This window comes from Sorex fumeus, unplaced genomic scaffold, assembly GCF_029834395.1.
Source record: "Sorex fumeus unplaced genomic scaffold, SorFum_2.1 ptg000037l, whole genome shotgun sequence".
NCBI classification, from domain to species: Eukaryota; Metazoa; Chordata; class Mammalia; order Eulipotyphla; family Soricidae; genus Sorex; species Sorex fumeus.
In genome coordinates this window covers 47,389,385-47,409,515 of record NW_026606094.1, presented here as the reverse complement: position 1 = coordinate 47,409,515, position 20,131 = coordinate 47,389,385, and the positions used below count along the sequence as shown (strand labels likewise).

General features: G+C 39.4%; 1 protein-coding gene across 2 annotated transcripts in view; it reads left to right on the top strand.

Annotated features, from left to right (window-relative positions):
- SLC25A13 (solute carrier family 25 member 13) overlaps positions 1-20,131 on the top strand; it is a 196,309-nt gene that overhangs the window by 105,859 nt on the left and 70,319 nt on the right. For both annotated transcript variants that reach the window (XM_056118359.1, XM_056118358.1), the window contains exons 5-7: positions 2,121-2,260; positions 17,504-17,650; positions 19,488-19,626. In XM_056118359.1, the coding sequence (XP_055974334.1) occupies positions 2,121-2,260; positions 17,504-17,650; positions 19,488-19,626 (426 nt within the window). The remainder of the gene's footprint in view (positions 1-2,120; positions 2,261-17,503; positions 17,651-19,487; positions 19,627-20,131) is intronic.

The following is a 20,131-nucleotide window of genomic DNA, read 5'->3' as shown; positions in this document are numbered from 1 at the left end:
CTAGGCTTTGCCATGTGGGCGAGATACTCTCGTAGCTTGCCGGACTTTCCGAGAGGGTTGGAGGAATTGAACCGGCTTGGCCGGGCCGCTGCACTCAAGGCAAATGCCCTACCGCTGTGCTATCGCTCCAGTGGGCATAAAGATAAATAAATAAAAATAAACAATAATTTGAAAAGCTTCAAGCACAGTACTTCACCCCTATAGGAGAGGTGAAGACTAGACTGGGGATGAGAAAGAAGCTACCTCCTGACCAGTACAGCTCAGAAAACCAGAAGCAGGCATAGGTGGAGCTGAGCTTCCACACTATAAAAGAATGCTTGGCAATACTGCACAATACATGACCAGGGAAAATAAAATATACCAACAGTTCTGATAGTAGAACAGTGATAACGTGAGCAGTAGGATATTCAGTTATAAAATGGCATTGCCTCGCCGATTTTAGAATGTCTGTCTGGCCAAAGGTGTACAGTTTAAAGTATAAAACTTTTCTTCCCATCGTCTTTGTCTGCAAGTGTGGTTTGATAAAGAGTGTTTTTTAAAGCCCCAGTGTGGGTTCTTGAATATGTCCTTAAATGTATCCACTTCCTTTTAAATCTCAAAGACTTTCTAATGAATTGATAAAGGGCCATGTTTAAGAGTTAGGTAGTAGTCTATGTGTTTCTCTATGTCTATTTCTTGCCACTTAACATTACTATATTTCCTGTGCCTAGCAAGTAGTCGTTGACAAAACAAATGAGATGATGTTAGATTTAGCTTTTTGCTTTGGGTTGAGGTTGGTATTTTACTGTTTTTCATGTGTTTTCTTGCTTGCTTGCTTCCTTCTGTGTGTGACTTCTTCTTGCCTTCTTTTATTTTTTTAAATTTTTGTTTTTGTTTTGGAGCCAACTCATCAGTGCATGGTGCTTACTCCTGGTTCTGTGCTTAGGGGTCATGCCTGGCAGGGCCCCAGGGACCATATATGGTGCCAGGGAATGAACTGGGTCAGGTTCATGCAAGGCAAACACCCTACATGCTGTACCATTGCTTTGGCATTGGGCTTATTAAATTTCTTTCCTTCCTTCCTTCCTTCCTTCCTTCCTTCCTTCCTTCCTTCCTTCCTTCCTTCTTTCTTTCTTTCTACTTATCCTTCAAGAATTCAGACTTACTTCTGCTTTAGTTTTACAATATGTGGATTTTTAAAAAATTATTTAGTGGTTTGGGGGCCACATCCAGCAGAGCTCAGAGTTTACTCTGGATTCTCTGCACAGGAATCACTAATGGAGGGGCGTGGGGGATCATATGGGGTGCCAGGGATTGAACTCGGTTCTGCTGTATGTAAAACAAACCTGCTTTGTTATCTCTCTGGCCAAATACTGTGTGCATGTTTAAAGCTGAAAACATAGAGATTGATCCTATTGTCATGCATTGAATATAACCAAAGAAGTTGACTCTGATGACTTCTGAAAGCATGTGGAACTTTTACTTTCCTTCTTTTTTTATTTCTTTTTCTTTTTGGGTCACACCCAGCAATGCACAGGAGTTACTCGTAGCTCTGCACTCAGGAATTACTCCTGGAGGTGCTCAGGGGGCCATATGGGATGCTGGGAATCAAACCCAGGTTGGCCGCGTGCAAGGCAAATGCCCTACTTGCTGTGTTATCGCTCCAGCCCCTACTTTCCTTCTTATTGTAAATTTATATTATCTATATTATCCTCATGATGCCTTAGGTTCTGTTCATTAACATTTTTCATTTTTTGGGCTATCACTTGTATCACCTGTATCACTTTTTATCCCATTGCTCATCGATTTGCTCGAGTGAGTGCCAGTAACTTTTTGGGGTACCTTTTGAAATGTGTCTTTAGAATTTACCATTTATAAATTGTTCATAGATTACTAAAGTGAATTATACTTTAAAAAGAAGGAAATTGGGATATTCATTTAATACTGAACTTAAAAATGATTTTATCATTTATGTCACACCCAGCAGTGTTTGTAGGGTGTTCCTCATAGTACTCAGAGACCCACATGGTACCAGGAACTGAACCCTATGTATGTCTCAGCCCTTTGAACTATATCAGATTTTTTAAGGAATAGCATGATTTGCTTTGTTCTAATCAATATATATATTTTTCTCTTTTCAGAGGATGTTAAGCAGGTCTTTGGACAGACCACAATTCATCAACATATTCCATTTAACTGGGATTCAGAATTCGTGCAACTCCATTTTGGAAAAGAAAGAAAAAGACACCTGACTTATGCGGAATTTACTCAGTTTTTGCTGGTGGGTCTGGCACAAAAGGGTTAAAAAGAGTAAGGGATGGAGAGAGAGCTCAGTGATGGTTATGGGATTAAATGAACTCTTTGTAGATGTTCTTCATATCTAATAGAGACCCTTGGAAATTCAGTTATTTCCCCAAAAGGTTGCTTCAGTGAGAAAGTGCAAAACTGGAACTTAAAATTTTGATTTCTGTCTGTTTCCATGACTGCTTTTTTGTTTTTGCCACTCCTGCAATTGTCACCCAACTGGGTGGGTGGTTTGGTCAGAAAACGAGGATGTGGTGTTGCTCAGTTCCTGTGTGCCAGGGATTAGAGATGGTGCTGGGGAGTCTTAAGACGACCATGTAGTGCCAGGCATACTGTGCTGCAGATCCAACTGAGGTTGGTTAAGGCATGCATTTAAACCCCTGTACTGTCTCTCTCTGACCCCACATTCCACTACTGTTGACCAGCATTCTCTTTATACCTGAGGAGTGGACAGATATCATTATTAATGTTTAGCTAGTGAACCATTTCACCTAAGTTATTCCTTATACAACACACTGGTTCTGGTACTGTTGCTTTGGTCCACGCTCTTGAAATGAGAATATTGCTGGCAACCTGAGTATTGGGATAGTAAATTTCCTAGGGGCCTCAGATGTGCAGCCAAGTATGAGAGCCACTGTTCTTTTGTTTTTTTTTTATTGCATTTATTTATTTTTTAATAGTGAGGCACCATGAGGTACAGTTGTAGACTTACACATTTTTGTGCTTGGGTTTTGATTATACAATGATCAACACCCATCCCTCCACCAGTGTGCATTTCCCACCACCACGGACCCCAGCATCCCCTCCCCCGCCCAGCCCCCATCCCACCCTGCCTCTGTGGCAGGGCATTTTCCTCTCTCTCCTTTTGAGTGCCATGGTCTGCAAAAGAGGCATTGAGTGGCAATCATGCTTGGTCGACAGTCTACCCTCAGCATGCTCTCCCATCGTGGGCGGATCCTCCCAACACCCTTTATTTGGTGTTCCCTTCTCTTTCTGAGCTCCCCCTTACCCTAACATGTGTGGTTGTCCTCCGGGTCATTGAGTAAAATTCCTGGTACTAATCTCTGCCATACTTGGGTGTTAGTTTCCTATTTTGTTACTTTATGTTCCCCAGATGAATGCAATCTTTCTATCTCTATCCCTTTCTTTCTGAGTCATTTCGCTTAACATGATACTTTCCATGTAGTACCACTTGTATGTAAACTTCATGACTTCGTCTTTTCTAACAGCTACATAGTACTCCATTGTGTAAATGTGCCAGAGTTTCTTCAACCAGTCATCTGTTCTCGGGCACTCAGGTTTTTTCCAGATTCTGGCTATTGTAAAGAGTGGAGAGCCACTGTTCTTGAAGGAAACTTTATCCATGTCCATGATCAAACTGTGGGGTTTGTCTGCAATTCTGAGTTACACACTTTTCCATTCCCCATTCCTTGTAACTTTCTCCTCATGCCAACATTATCATTACATTATTAGGCCGCTCTTCTGTGGAAAAGTACAAATAGAGTAAGTTCAAAGTTTAGTTTCACTCCTGAGCATAATTTTAATTTAATTTTTTTTAAAAAAAAAACTTGGTTGTGCAAGCAAACCAGTGATGTTCAGGGGCTACTCCCGACTTGGTACTTGGAAATCACTCCTGGAAGTGGTCAGGGAACTGTGCAGTAACAGGGATCAAACCTGGAGATCCACATGTGCTCCAGCTGTTAGAACTATTTCAGTAGCCCTGAACCATAATTTTTAAGATCTGATATTAATATTTAGAAGATGATAACTATATGATATGTAGTTCTCTGTATATGATAAATTGCTCTTGGATTTTTGTGCATTTGTTTCACAAATTTTCTTGTATTTTATTAAATGCTTTTTAAAACACTAGTTTTAGATAATTTTTTAAGTATGTTTAAATCTGGGGCATGAGTAAAAATTTACCTTGAAAACCACCCTCTCTCTTTATCACATTAATGTGCCCAGGGAATGCTAGTGCTCCTGCTGCTTTTCTGTGCTGGAACTCTTCCCAGCACCTTTTGAATGTGGCTGGAAGCACAGTCGTGGCATGGAGGTGGAGAGAGTCTAGGGCACACGTGTGTACCCAGTAGCCTGTGCTCATTTGGACAGCATACAGGCGCCCCCGCCCCCCCATATGTGCTAATGTTCACATCTCCTTTTTACTTTCATTTGTATTGTATGATATGTAAAATCTGCTATTTAGTTGGCTTTTACTTTCCTGACCTTTAGGAACTTAAAGTTATCTTAAACCTGCCTTTGTATTTTTAAAAACGTGTTGATGTCTGTGAATCCCTGCTTTCAAATCTATATAAATATAACCTTTCTTGAATAACTCAGGTGGAGAATGGAATGTGAGTTGTTGGATTTTTGCTGTTGTTTACATAAGACATTGGCGCGCAGTAGGAGGTGGTAGTCATTCTGATGAGGAATAATTACAATAATGCTATTGAGACAAATGCCTCAAATTGACTTTATGGAACACAGCCTAATTAACTTTTAGTCTTAATGGGATGTTAGCAATAGTAAGGATGATCGTGTTTCCCTTTAAGCAAGTATCAATTATGCTGAATTGAGTTGTCTGTAAACCACTCAGCGGCTTCTGGGCCTTCCTCGAAATATGGAGTCAAAGATTAGATGACTCAGGAATTACTGTTTGATTCCAGCAGCAACTTGTAGGACAGTCACTTGAATTTGACTCCATTCTTAAATGTTAAATAGCACGAAACCACAGCATCCTGGAGGGGATGATTTTGATTTTGAATCTAGAATGCAAGTGCTAAACCTTTACTTAAGTAAAATTGTGATTTTTTTTTTTAAATTTGAGTCTGCCTTACTTTTATGTCCCTCTCTAGAAATAGACTTGAAAGAAGTAAGATGTATCACATGCTTTATTTAATGCCACTTGCTTAATTTAATACCACTGAATGCCAGCTTTATTTGAGGTAGAAGGGAGGACAGTTTGACTGTATCTGGTGTTGCTTCAGAGACTGTTCCTAGTTTTGTGTTCAGGAACAAGAACTGGTAGTGCTCAAAGGGCCATATCAGTGCTGGGATCAAATTGGGGTCAACTGCCTGCAAGGCATGACCTTAACCCCTGTACTGCCTCTCTGTTGCTAAAATGCCAGTGTTGATGGGTACCATCAGAACTCCCCTCCCACAGCACAAATACTGTTTGCTTCCCTTCAACTCTTTTTCCAGATGCCTGTAGAATTTCAAATCCCTGCTTCATATGCTTTGTTTCCTTTTTTTTTTTTTCTGGGTACAGGGAACTTCTTACAGATATAAGAGAATTTAATCTCTGTGTTTAGGGCTCTTGCATTGTCAAGCATGTTCCCGCCTTTCTGCTCTAGGGCAAGACTCAAAAGCACAGACACCAGCTCCCTGGCGGGCGCCAGGGTTATAAAAGCAGATGCTTGGCTCCTGGAAATATGAATGAACTGCCACTGTGCATGCTGCTACCTGTCACCTAACAAGAGAGAGGAGCAGCCTGAGACAGCCAGGGACAGTGGTTTAGAGACTCTGAGTCATGGCAGTATTGCAAGTATCTCCTTGAAGGTCCCTCGAAGATAGCTCAGCTTAGTGCCAGCCAACTGCAGAATCACCCGTGACCATGTTTCTTGTGCTGCTTATTTGTGCACATTTGCTTGGGATTGACAGGCAGTCACATTCTCTTCAAGGTGGTATTTTTTTTTTCTCATTTGAAACTTTTACTTTATCTAACCTAGCATGAGCTCGGTATAAGCTTCCCTGAGGTTGTTTGGATTTTAGGTGCCCCTGTGTTCTTCTGGGTATGTTCTAGACAGCTGCCCGGCCACTGATGGTAGTTAATGCTGCTTAGGGGAATGCTTAAATGCCAGTTCACCATTTCCTTTGGTTATAAAATTGATAAAGGAGTGAATTAGTTGGATATTCTTTGGGCTGACTTGCCTTTCATATGCTTTGTACCCACGTAATGGTGCTGAATGCAAGTCGATTGGAACCAAAGCCTCCTTCCTAGGGTCTCTTGAGACCCATTAACCATTTCTTATGAGTGGCTATTGTAGACAACTGTGAGTACAAAATGAAAGTACTTCAACTTTTCTTCAACTTTTCTATCAAATTATTTTGTAGAGTTACTCCTAAGCCACTTATAGAAGTAATGATGGTATCAATCTTTATAATTTACAAAATGCTTTTAACTATTCTTTTTCAGTAATAGCATCCCCCCAATGTCGTGATAGGTAATTATCATTACTCCCATTTTTATGCAAAAGAATAAACAGACTCCAGGGTAAAAATTTCCATTTGCAAGTCATTTTCTGGGCGAAAGCACATGGATTTTACTAGGCTCCCAAAGGAGTACCCCAGAAAATACAGAGCAACTTTTCTTGAGTCTAGCCTCTTCTGTAGGATCACAAGCATGTGAGGGATTCATAAATATGAAACTCTGCCACTTGTTGCACTGTGTCAGATTCTATAGAGTTGGTTTCTTTTCCTGATGGGGGATGGGGGCGTGCAGTTAAGTGTTGTTGGACAAATAGCACTCCTTTTTCATTCCTGTTCATTGCCACATTTGATTATTAAAAAAGTTCTTAGTAGGGGAGTGTGTTTCAATTACATTCTGATGTTTTATAATCATAAGTACATGTTTCACACGGGGTTTTAATATTGAAGTGACAGTGATTCCAGTTTTTATAATAGAAAGACCTGTCACTGTCACTGTCCTCCTGTTGTTCATTGATTTGCTCAAGTGGGCCCAGTAACGTTGTGAGACTTGTTACTGTGTTAGGCATATTGAATACGTCACGGGTAGTTTGCCAGGCTTTGCCGTATAGGCGATATACTCTCCGTAGCTTGCCAGGCTCTCCAAGAGGGGCGGAGGCCTAGTTATTATTAAAAACACTTATACCTGTTATTAAATAACTGCTTCTGTGAACTAAAAAAAGTACTTTTTTAGTATTTTCATAAAGTATTTTCAACTTAGTAATTTTATGTTTATTTATCCTTAGAATCAGACTAGTTGTTAAGTAATTGCTATTGTGTCTGAAAAATAAGCACAGCAGAAGCCTGGAGAAATTTCTGGATGTGTCTACTATCTGACAGAAGTGCAGTTGATTTTAATTTTCCTAAATTTCTACTCTTTTTCTGATTTGAGTGTGAAATTTCCATAAGATGATTATTCTAAAATACATAGTTCTCTTTTTACCCCCAGTGAATCTGAGTCTTAAGGTCTGGATGGGGCTTAAGAAATTTCCATCCTACCAAGCATTCTAAATAGTGGTTCTAAATAGTGACATTGCTGGTAACTTGCGAGCCACAAACTAAAAAATAACCTAGTTCAGTGTTTCCCAAACAAGGGGTTGCTGGAATGATTCAGGGTCCAGTAGTACACTCAGAGAGAGTTGAGAGCCATTTTCTGTTTGTCTTTTTTTTTTTTAATTTTTTAAATTTAATTTTACTATGATTTTTATTATTGTAATTACATAGCTGCAATAGTAACCTGAACATTTTTAGTTATAATTTTAGTTGACATTTTAATTCTGATGCACCACCACCAAAGTGCCCATGGCCCATGGTCTTCAGCACCACTATCTTTCGCAAAGAATAGAAAAGGAAAGAAATTGAGTGCAAATATAATCTCAACACTTCGGGTGGCCTATATATATTATATATTATATATATAATGAAACTCAAATTACAATATCCACGTTTTAAAAATCTGTTTCTTAAGGTAAATTTCAGAGGGGTGCTGAGTGATTCATTTTTCTGAAAAGGGGGCAGTAGCCTAAATAAGTTGGGGAAACCCTGCTTCTTTACAATGGTTAGCTACTCCATATAGGATTGCATAACTGAATATGGAGGTTGTGAAAGGTTTTGTATATTGTGTATTTGTATCTGTAAAAGGCTTATGACTGTATAAAGGCCAAAAATTAAATTTCACGTCAAATGCATGATAAATATGAGGTCAAGGGCTGGAGAGATTGCTGTTGGGTAAGAAACAGGCCTTGAAAGTGACCACATAAATTCAATCGCTGATACCACATATAGTACTTGAGCACTACCAGGAGTAATCTTTGAACACAGAGCCAGGAGCATTGCAAGGAAAATACCCTACCCACTTTACTATCACTCCAGCCCGTAATGATTTAAATTATTTCAAGTGAGTTGTATCATCAGTCTTTAAGTACATCTAATTTTTGTTTGTTTGTTTGTTTGTTTTGGAGCCATACCTCAGGGATCACTCCTGACAAGCTCCAGGGATTATATAGGGTGGCCAGGATCCAACCCAGGTCTCCTGAATGCAAGGCAAGCACCCTACTCACTCTACTGTTGCTCCAGACGTGTGTGAGCTGGATGTTGAGCAGCACAGTGGGAAGAGGTGACTGCAGTGCAGTGCTTGACATGTTATTGCCATTTGTGTGTGTGTTGCTGGAATGTCCCTGATTTTGTTGGAGTTAGGAGGGTCATGAGAGACTTGATTTACCCATTTTACAGAGCCATAGTTGATTTGTTTCCAGAGTTTTTTCCTCCAGAAAGAGGATTCATCATGAAATCAGCAGCACTCAATACTTGCAAAAGGGCCAGGTTAAAAGTTGGGGTTCCAAGGTTTAGCCAAGAGACAAGATGGCTGACTTGGAAGAAAATCGCCCTCCCATGTCTTCTCATCAGATGAAATTTTAAGAACCTTGTGACCTAAACTTAATCACAGGGTATGAGTGTTTGATCATACTTTTAGGAAGGTCTTTCTTTTGTACAAAGAGGGTGATGGAATCCCGAAAGAGAAATCAAAGTTGACATTACTGAGACCAGCAGCTGTGACCAGTGTTGTCTGATGTCCCAGGCTGGCCTTCATGTTTGTTGGTCAGATGTCCTCCGACAGCCCTGTTGGATGCCAGACTATGCCATATTCATTGTTGTGACGGAATGATTTTATTCTTTTTGTCAAATAAAAATATTTTTTGAGAGGGAAAGGTATTTCTTATGCATTAGCATGACTTGCATATTGCACCAATTACTTTCTATGTATATGGACATTTAATTTATTCAGATTCTGGAAATCTGCTACCTTGCTATGTATCCTTGTGGAAGTCAGGTATGCACTCTGCTAGTCAGTTGTGATCTGGGCTTTATAGTTACCATCATTAACAGTTTGCTGCTTTATTTGTCATGGCATCCTGGTACAAGGCCAAAAAAGTAAATGCAAAAAGCTCTATGTGTTCAAAAAAGATTCTTACCATCAGCCACACCACCAGCTCCAATCCAGCCAACTTCCAAAAAAGCCATAACCCCCAACCTGTTCAACTTCAGATTCCTAAGAATCGAGAGAGCTTTTCAGGTGTTAACAAAAAACAGTCACTTAGAATAGAAGTTACAGTTCAGCTTACAGTAGGAGTTGCTGAACCCGTAATTGCTTAAACTGATTACTAGACAACTATGAAGGTCTCTGTTTAGAATTGACTAACCCAAGCCATTTGTGCCTTCCCTTTGCCCCCCAACTTGCCATCTGTGTTAGGTAAAATATCAGGACTCTGGATCTTTAGTAGCCAAAGACCACGGTTATATTTGCATTTTTAACATGCGAATGCTTTTTATGTTGATTTTAAGTTGGACCAGATGGGGTCTGCAGTACCGCTTTGGTACTGTCTAATATAGTACCATTTGATGTTCAGAATGAAATAATACTGAAAGTGGCCACATGCTTGCCCTCAGCTCTTCTCATAGATTAGACTTTGTTTTGTGCCCAAATGGAAGCCATTGCTAGTTTGGCAATGGGTGTCCAAGATATGGTAATATCCCGTCTCTGGAAGAATTGGATACAAGGAGACCTTTTATTTACAACTGCCTGTCTCCTCTCTGGGCAGAGGAAATCACAATTCCTTGTTGCTGCTGTGTCCATGATGTTAGTCAGCTTGCTGTTTTGTTGAGCAGCCTGTTGTGCAGGCTTTTATAGTACATCCTAGTAAAAATGAGCACTCCATATGGCATCTCCCTGGCTGGTACCCACTGTGAAGTTTAACGTTAAATCAGAAGAGCAGTGAAATTGAAATGGAAAAGCTCTGTTCTTGGTTTCTGCCAAGGGGTTGCAGTACATGTTGTGCTACATGCAATGCTGCTTCTAATGACCCTTTTAATCAAACACCCCACCCAGTGAACAGGGTACAATTTCACTCTGAGCTTTGAAAGTCTGACTACATGGATTGAATGTAGGAAGTGCAGAAAACAAGTTTAAGAATGGAAATTATATCTCCCTCAACCTATTATTTCATTGCTAAATTCTGTTCATTCCTAAACTCTGCTTTTAAAATATGTGGATCTTTAATTAGAGTTGGTTTAACTAAATGTAATTAATACACATTAACATAGGATTATGAAAGAATATGCCATGGACATGTTAAATGGTAGACAAGTTCTAATACTTGATTTAAGCAGAATTTATTTGAAATTTGATTAAATGCAATACCTTGTAAGCAAATTCTCTTTATGGAATTTTCTTATTTTCATAAACAATTACTTATGTTACCCACAGAATTCTTCTACCATGAACCCTAAGAATTTTTTTTTTTTGGCCACACCTGTTAGTGCTCAGAGGCTACTTCTAAGGTTTTGTGCTTTGGAGTCACTCCAGGCCTGTTTAGGGGACCCTGTCTCCAGAATCAAAGCAAAGTCGCCAGCATGCAACAAAGTATGCATTCAGCATATTGCTCTCTCTCTGGCTCCCAAAAGAATCCTTCAAATCATTTCTTTATCAATGATTCTACATTGTATTAAAGTTTCTGGCATTAAAAGAAAAATTTTACTCTACAAAACATAAAACTGCAAACTAGCCAGGTTTCTTTGTTTTGTGTTCTTGGCTTTATAATATAAATCATCTGGATCTACTGCTTGCTTTGAGGGTCTACTGGTTTATTTATATATTTATTTATTTTTGTTCCCGATAAATTGTTCTCAGCTGAAGCACAAACTTGCATGTCTGAATAGAGGTGGAGAGAATTTTTGCATTCAAAATATACCCACTTGAAAATTGGAGATTATTAAGGAAATGACAGGCCTGGAACTATTAGAAACACGAATGTTAGACCTAAAGTGGTATAACCCCTATATATGTTTATTTCTGTACAACTAGCAATTTTGAAGAGTTTGATTTTTTTTTCCCCCTACAGCAATCTGAATGGGTGTGTTGAAGTAGTTGGAAACTGCTGCAATAAAAGCCTATTCCATTAATCATCATGCACCAGAATAGAGGGAACAGAAAAGAGTTCACTGGCAAATATTAAAGAAAAATTGGTCCTCCTTTCATGTGCTGGAGCAGAGCTGCCCGGGAGATAGCTGTGCGGCTCCTTGCGCCGGGACCTTGTGGCCTTAGCAGGAGGAGGGGTCCGTCCTCGCTCTGCTGCGCTGTATCCAGCAGCAGCATTTAGCGAGCCCTTGAGTGCCAGACCTGTTAAAAGCTCTCTCGGTGGAACACGGCTATCTTCCCAGCTCTTAGGGTGTTCTGGAAGGTCTCAGGCTCTCAATTTTATTTTCTGTCCTCACTTAGGTGTCAGTTCCATTTCTGTGCTCAGCCTGCTCTTTGTTTGTGCAATGGGCTGATCTCGTCGCTTTCTGGTATAGATATTGTTTTTCTTCTGGATTTTGGTTGGCCTCGCTCTGAAAGGATAGGCACTGTGAGTGTGAAGATTCTGGTTGTGGGGCCAGGCCAGTACGGTGCATGCCCACTTTCCTTACAGCCTTGCTGTGACCCTCACTATCCTTGACCTCATCTTCCAGAAGATGGAGGTGCTGATTGGCAAGCCCCTGGTACAGTTGTGGGAAGATATAGAAGGGAAGCAAATAAATTCAGCAGTCCTGGTGCATAGCACGCACTTGATAACACTTGAAATCTTGTTTTAGTTTCTCATATTTACATTTCTACCTGTGCTTTGGTTTTCTTTGTTTCTAATTTTGCTTGTGTTTCTAACATAAACTCGGCTCTTCCAAGTGTCTTTTTTTAGTCATCCACCTCATGTTTTCTCCGTAAGTGTTTTCCTCTGTGGCTGACTCTCCTATCTTCCCATTACATTCAAAATGACTGTTCCTTGAGTATATCCCACTCCATTTTTCTATGTAGATCATCACATTTTCCCTTAACCCTCTTTTCTATTGGTCCAGATCTATTTGTAATCCTCCAATACTTTTATCCAAGGCAACATAAATTAGTGGTTCAAATCTTAATCTTAAAGCCAGACGGTATCTTAGTGTAGATCTCACATCTCAGCTGTGTGACTTTGGACTAGTTACCTAACTTCCCCAGTCCTCAGACTCCTCTCTGTCCACTAAAGATAATTATTACTTCCCACAGTAATTAAGAGAGACTTAGATGAAATGCTGTCTTTGAAGGTTTTGGCATAGTGCCTGGCCTGTAGTAGGTGTTCAGAGCCTGAGTTTATACTGTTGTTCTCCACCTTATTTTGTCTGCATTTCTCTGTTTCTGTTTTTGTTCAAAATGACTCAGTGGAGTTACTACTCTTTCTAATAAGTAACTTCTTGTTGTTGTTGACTCCTATTAAATTGCAAGGAATTTTAGGAGTCTTTAAACCATTGACCTACACAAAATTCAAAGGTACTATTTATTAAATACATGCCAGGAATATCATCTGGATACAACTCTGTACAGTAGACATTGCTGGATCTATTTTGTAGAAGAGACCCTCAAGCTCTAGGATCCAAGCCCATTTCTCTGAATCCTCTCAGTGAGGTTCGACATGGTTGGTCTTGGAACTTTCCATGGCTTTTCTAACTTCAAGTTTTTGTTTTGTTTGTTTTTTGTTTACTTGTTTTGGGCCACAACCCTGCTGTGTTCAGGGCTTACCTCTGTCAGGGATCATTTCTGGGGGTGCTTTGGGGATCATATGGGGGTGCCAGGGCTTAAACCCAGGTCTGCTGAGTGCAAGGCAAGCAGATTACCTACTGTATTATCACCAGCCCCCAGGAGTCACTCCTGGTGATACTCACATGGTGTGCCAGGGCTCTAACCTGGGTCATTTATTCTCAAGGCAATAAACCTACCTGCTGTACTATCACTCTGCCCCCAAAATTTTAGATTTTTTGTCACCACAGAATATTGTTTCTATAATGCCCTCATGTATAAGATCAAATAAATTCCTTAATTCTTTTGCCTGTCTTTTAAACAGCATTTTTAGTGACAAGGTACTTTGCTGGGTAGCCCGTTTCATTGCTGAGTGGGTCTACCAGTGAACTATTCTTTGTTTTGTGCTAAATCCTTATTTTCTCACCATTGACTTTAAAAAAAAAACAAAAAAACAATTTGTCTTCTTTTTTAGAACTAATCAGACTTTAAATATTTGAATGTAACTGTTTCTTTTCTCACTGTTTTCCTCTTTTTTAAGTATCACAGGCTAACCCATTCTGGTTCTTTCTTTTTGAAAATGCACTATCTTACATAGGCTATGGTTTGTGCATACTAAATGCACTGTCCTTATTTGTCTGGTTTCAGGTCCAGGAACCTTGTGTCTTGGTCCTAAGTGTGCTCTTAGCCTTTCTTAAGTAGCTTTAGAGGTGCCTTGGAAGAACTTTGATTTAAGTAGTCAACCTGGTAATTTATTTCCAAGGCCATTTATTACTAACCAAATACCACAGTGTCTGTGTGCTAACTCTTTGAGTCCCTCAGATTTTATTTCTTGTCTCATGGGTTTGTGAGAAAGAGAACAAATTGTAAGCAAGGCCAAGATAAGACTTCGATTTTGTTTCTTTCCTTCATCTCTGTTGTTGTTGCTAGAACATTCCTGGTGCTCTGAGTGCACAGAAAACTTTCGCCTTTATGAAAAATATCTAGGATTTTTTTAAAAAAGAAAACAAGTGACAAAAGAGTCTAGAACGTGAAGAACAATATAAAGGCAAGTAGGTTTTTTGCCATTTTCTTAGCTATTAAGATTCTTCACTTTAGTGAATTCTTACATTTAGGTTTGTAACTGTACTATTATCCATACTCCCCATGAGGTAGAGAGAATGCCAGAGCTTTAGGGTGTTTAGAGTGGAACTGTTGGGCTTAACTTGCAGATTTCTGAATTCTGTCCATCATATCTTGTCCATGATATCTCAACTGCTACAGTGACATCAGTAGTAGTACGGATCTCACAGAGAATTGCTCTGAGTCCTAAATGACATCATTTTTATGACATACTTACAATAGGGTCTGGGGCATTATACATTTGCACTAGATGCTATTAGCATGGTTGTTCTGGTTGAGGATATATGTTCATTTCTTCACCCTTTGGTCTGTTCTTCATTTGGGTATTACAAATATGTTTGTCTTCGCATTCTAGATTCCTGTTTTCTGTTTTTTTTCAGAGACAGAATGATCTGGGAAAGCAGTGTCAGTTTGGTATAGCGGTGTGAGGTTCTCTCACAGTTTGAATTGTTAACTGGGGGGAAGGTAAAGAATTAGACGTACTTGATTCTGTGGTTTAGAGCAATGTTTCTCAGTCTTTCCTACCGTTGTCTCCTTATACCTTGGTTCCTTTCTGTGACCCTGCTGTCCTACTTGTTGGCCCACTGATCCCATGCCATGGTCCCAGTTTATACAACATTCCCCTGTGGCCTCCTTGGAATATCCTAGTTTAGGTTATCCTTGGATTACCGAGCTTTGCCACTGGGTATGGAAATTCAAAGGAGACTGTGTTCATTTGCTTTTAATTGAATACATACTGTGGTCATTTTACATTGCAGGGTGTTTAATAATCTGTTTCTTTCTCTTAAATTGGAGGCACTTGTACAGGGAACCCCTTTTTTGTTCAATGCATTATGGGTTTTTTCACTCACTTGATTTTGTAGGATATGTATCACTAATGATTATGTCTTTGGTGCATTGAGAGCCCCCTAGAAATACATAAAATAGTCCACCACACCATATGTAAAGGAACAGGACAATCTTTTGCCCTTGACATATAAAGGGGGGAGATATAAATTTAGACTACGAGCAGGTTCTCTAATTGGGGTTCAGGTAGCACACCACACGGACTCAAATCTGTTCTTTTTGGTTAGAAAAGTGGTGACATTGGGCTAAGCTTGGAGAAGGTGGCAGTATTTCAGGAGCTAGAGAGAGAGCCACAATCTCCTAGGTGAGAGAATTGTTTCTTCCATAGGAAGATGTTTATATATGGTAGGTCTGGCTGGTTTGGGCCCACAGAACTCAATGAGGTTGAGAGCAGCTAGTAGAGGATTTGGGGGGGATCCACATCAGAGATGGGTTTTGTGATGACGAGCCATCACAGGTTTCTGTAGAGCATTGAGATCAGGTGTGAGGTTCTGAAAGGATGCTGTGTGCAGATTGGATTGCAGACATCAGAAGAGAAAACAAAACTGACAGCTGGGCCAATGGTGGGTTCTGAGAATACTATAAACCTATAACATCAGTGAAAAAAAGATGCACTTGAGTGAACCTTTAAAGGTGTAAGACATATGATTTTATAAATAATTTATTTTGAGGGAAAGGACATTTAAATACCTGAAAATGGGATCCAGAGAGATAGTATTGTATGTGTAGTACTTGCCTTGCACACAGCCAACCCAGGTTTGTCTGTGGCACCACATGTGGTCACCTGAACCATTGCCAGATGTGGTCTAGAAACAAACAATGAATTGAAAATTATAGGTAGGGAAGTGGCCTGTCTGTTATTGAGTAAAAATTGAACGTTAATCTTATCCTTAGAAGAGGATTTTGAAGTTTGAGGACATGTAAAATTTGTGATGTGTATGATTTTTAATTCTTTATGCAATATGATAGTTAGAAATTGGATGTATTCTCTGGGCCCTTGGTTCCAGTCCAGCAGTAGGAATGAGGAATTGGAATCTGGAAATTTAACCCTGTTAAAAAACAAAAAACCAAAAAAAAACCCTTTAGGTCCTTGGGAGAGAAGCTATGTTGGGGGAATGAGAAGACGTGAGGACAGAGGACTAACATGCCTCCAAATTAGTTAAGTGACAAGTGGAGAGTGGGGTTAGGAATATCAGGTCTTAGCTTCAGCAGGGTATTAGGTCAAAACTGGCATGTGCTATCACGAAGAGGATTTTCTTTTATGTATAGTTACTGATCTGGAGCGATAGCACAGCGGTAGGGCATTTGCCTTGCGCGCAGCCAGCCTGGCCGAGCCACCTTCGATTCCTCTGCCCCTCTCGGAGAGCCTGGCAAGCTACCGACGCAGGCAAAGCCTGGCAAACTACCCGTGACATATTCAGTATGCCAAACACAGTAACAACAAGTCTCAAAATGGAGATGTTACTAGGCCCACTCGAGCAAATCGATGAACAATGGGAGGACAGTGACAATGACAGCATAGTTACCGATCAAGGGTTGGGCCCACTATCTGTGGTCATATGAAGTGGATATACAGTATTGTCATAGTTTGGGCTCCTGACCCACATACCACCCAGCACCTAACTCTGGAACAATGGTCTACAATAGTAATATATGGCCTCCTCTGGAAGCCATCTTGATTTTCATGGCCTTGTATAGAAGGGGCTACCAGCATCCAAATGAAAGAGTAAAGGGGAGAGGTGCACAGGGCAGCCAGTCATAAGGGTTTCTCCTGCCCCCAATACTAGTAGATTTGAAGCCTTGGAGCCAGAGTGATAGTATAGCATGTTGGACATTTGCCTTGCACACAGTTGACACAGATTCAGTCCCCAGCACTTTATATGGTCTTCTGAGCCCAGCCAAGAGTTATCCCAAAGCAAAGAACCAGTATCTCTGGGTGTAGCCCTAAAACAAAGTCTGAGAAGCCCAGTGGTAGAGGAATAGGGACTTGCCATTTTCAGCTGCTGTTTTTTCATATGTAACATGTTACTGTTGAAAATTTTCTTCTCTTCTTTAGAGAGAAGTTAATATCCCTGTAGGTGTTTTTCCTCTGATGATTCACATCACCAAAGCTGAATTTGGCTAGATCTTAAAACCTGCGAAACTTTGTTCTGGTTTTTATTTTCTTACTATATTGGGTCTCTAATAGAGCAAGAAAATTATTTTGTTTTGGGAGGTAAGATGTTTAAAGTGGGTGTACTTTCTCAAGACATGTTCACTTCACTGAGCAAAGTTCCCTGGAAGGGAATAATAGAGTAGCAAGTACAATTTAACACGCAGTTGGGTTTTAAGAAATCAAGACAGAGTCTATATTTCTTCATTTAAATTTAAAATTGTGTACTCATTTGTAATAAGTAAACCATTATTTCACTTTCTTGTTTATAGGAAATACAGCTAGAACATGCAAAGCAAGCCTTTGTACAAAGGGACAATGCCAAGACTGGAAGAGTCACAGCCATTGATTTCCGAGACATCATGGTCACCATCCGCCCCCATGTCTTGACGCCTTTTGTAGAAGAGTGTTTAGTAGCTGTAAGTTATACCTTCCCCTGATAGAATAGTATACTGTATCAGCCATAAGTAAATAGGGTTATTAAAAGACTAATTATTTACAATGATGTGCTTTTTCCTTTATTTTATTTATTTATTTATTTATTTATGTTGGTTTTTTTGGGTCACACCTAGTGATGCACAGGGGTTACTCCTGGCTCTGCACTCAGAAATTACTCCTGATGGTGCTAGGGGACCATATAGGATACTGGGAATTGACCCCGGGTTGGCCATGTGCAAGGCAAATGCCCTACTGGCTGTGCTATAGCTCCAGCCCCTTTTCCCTTCTCATTTTAATTAAAAATTTTGTTTACAAAAAGGAAAGAAATGATCTTAGCATTTTTCTGCTTAGGCACTGATGTTTTTCAAAATATGATCTTACACCTTGCTGATTCTACTTGGGCTAGTTGTAGTGGGTAAATTAACTAGAAACACACTAGTTTTTAAACCAATATGGAGCTTCCCTTCTGGTGGAATTTTAGCCATTGTTCTATATCATGGACCGTGAGAATGTCCTGGGGGTCTATACAGAGATGTAAATATATATAGATGAGTGTGTGTGTGTGTGTGTGTGTGTGTGTGTGTGTGCGCGCGCGCGTGTGCGTGTGCGTGTGCGTGTGTCTGTGTGTATGTACGTAAGCCCTTAGTAGAGCATAAACATCAGCAGGGATAATTTTTAAACCTGGAGATACTGAGGGCTACTGATTCAGTATCTGTAGGTGAAGAGGACCCGAACTTAATTTTCTAAAGCTTCCTAGATGATTCTGATGGTCACTTGAATTTGGAAGCCAAATCTGTAATTTCTCCTTTTGTTGGTGTCAGGGATAGGAGTTTTTCTGTCTTCATCATCCAAGTTTACTGTAGTGTGTGCCAGAAGGAGGAACTCAGAGTAGCTTTTTTTTTTTCTTTTTTCTTTCTTTCTCCCCTGGTGCGTCTCTTTTGGAGACATGGAATATTAATCTCACCCTCATTTCTTCAGTCCATTCCTTTCTTACTTCATCTCAAGCTCTCATGTCAGCATTTTAAAATGATTACTAAGTCAAGAATTATGTGGTTGTTAGTTTTAAAGAAGTACTTTTCTATTAAAAATATTTTGCCTTGTTAGGGAAGGATAGAATTTGAAACCCCAAACTGAAGTTCCATTAATAATGGATAAGCTGTCTATTTCACTTGTCCCCTCTGGAGAAATATGATTTCTTACAAATTCTGGTTATCTGAACTCTGACCACTTTAACCTCTGTCAAAGCATGTGACATCTCATAATTTACCATAATATGCTTGTTTGCCAAAATCTTGCAATGTAATCTGTATATAAATGATTACTTATTGCTGATTATAAGTAACATGACAATTCATGATATTAATGCTAGATTTCCACTTTTCATAGTATGTCTGTTGCCATGATAATTTACATCTGTAAGTACACATATGTGCATGTGCATATGTATAGTCCAGTTTTGCATGTATAAGCCTGTAAGAATTGTTCATTAGGTGAAATAAACAAACTTATAAAACATTTTCAACTGAAATTTGAACTCCATAAATTACTAACTACTACTGGTCCTGTTATAAACCCTACACATGTATTTATTTAGTTTTCTCAGAGTTGTGTTTGGAAAGTACATTCTGCTCATGATTAGTTTCAGTTACTTCTAAAAATCATTTATAGGTTTTTTTGAACGTGAAAGAAAAATACTTAGAATCTTTTTAAAAAATACAAGCATTTTGATTGCTTTTAAAACTAGCATTTGATATGCATACTTCTGAATCTTCTTCGTTCCATTTTTTTCTTATTTCTTTCATTTTCAATTTATTTGAGGCTGCTGGGGGCACCACATCCCATCAAGTTAGTTTCTCCTATTTTAATGGATTTAACTCGCTTCTTAACAACATGGAACTGATTAGAAAGATCTACAGCACTCTGGCTGGCAACAGGAAAGATGTAGAGGTGACTAAAGGTGAGTGAGAATAAGTTGGAATTCTTGCCTACAATATCTGGATAAATTATTATTATCGTGAAGAAGAATTTACGTTACATATTTTTCTATCACTTTGACACACATTAACATGGATGTTCTTCATCCTTTGATAAGATGAAGCAAACAAAAACCATTTTATGCACATTTTAAATAAAGAGAGCCATCAAATGAGAGTAAAATATCTTAAATGTTTTCAAATCTTGCTAGGATTTATGCTACACAAACTCTAAGATGGCCTTTAAAAGGTACATGAAGAATTCCATAAACTTATGCTGGGTTCATCCACAATCTTAGGACAACATATAGTTACTGTTACAATGGGATTTTAAAATCAGGGAACAGCTTCATTGGTATAATCTTCTGGGATCTATGCATGTGAAGTTACAGACCTGCTTTCTTATTTACTCAGACTGCAGTTTGACTAACAATCTATGTCATGGATTCAGAACCATTAAGTGTCACTAGGTTTTCAAGTCAGTTAGAG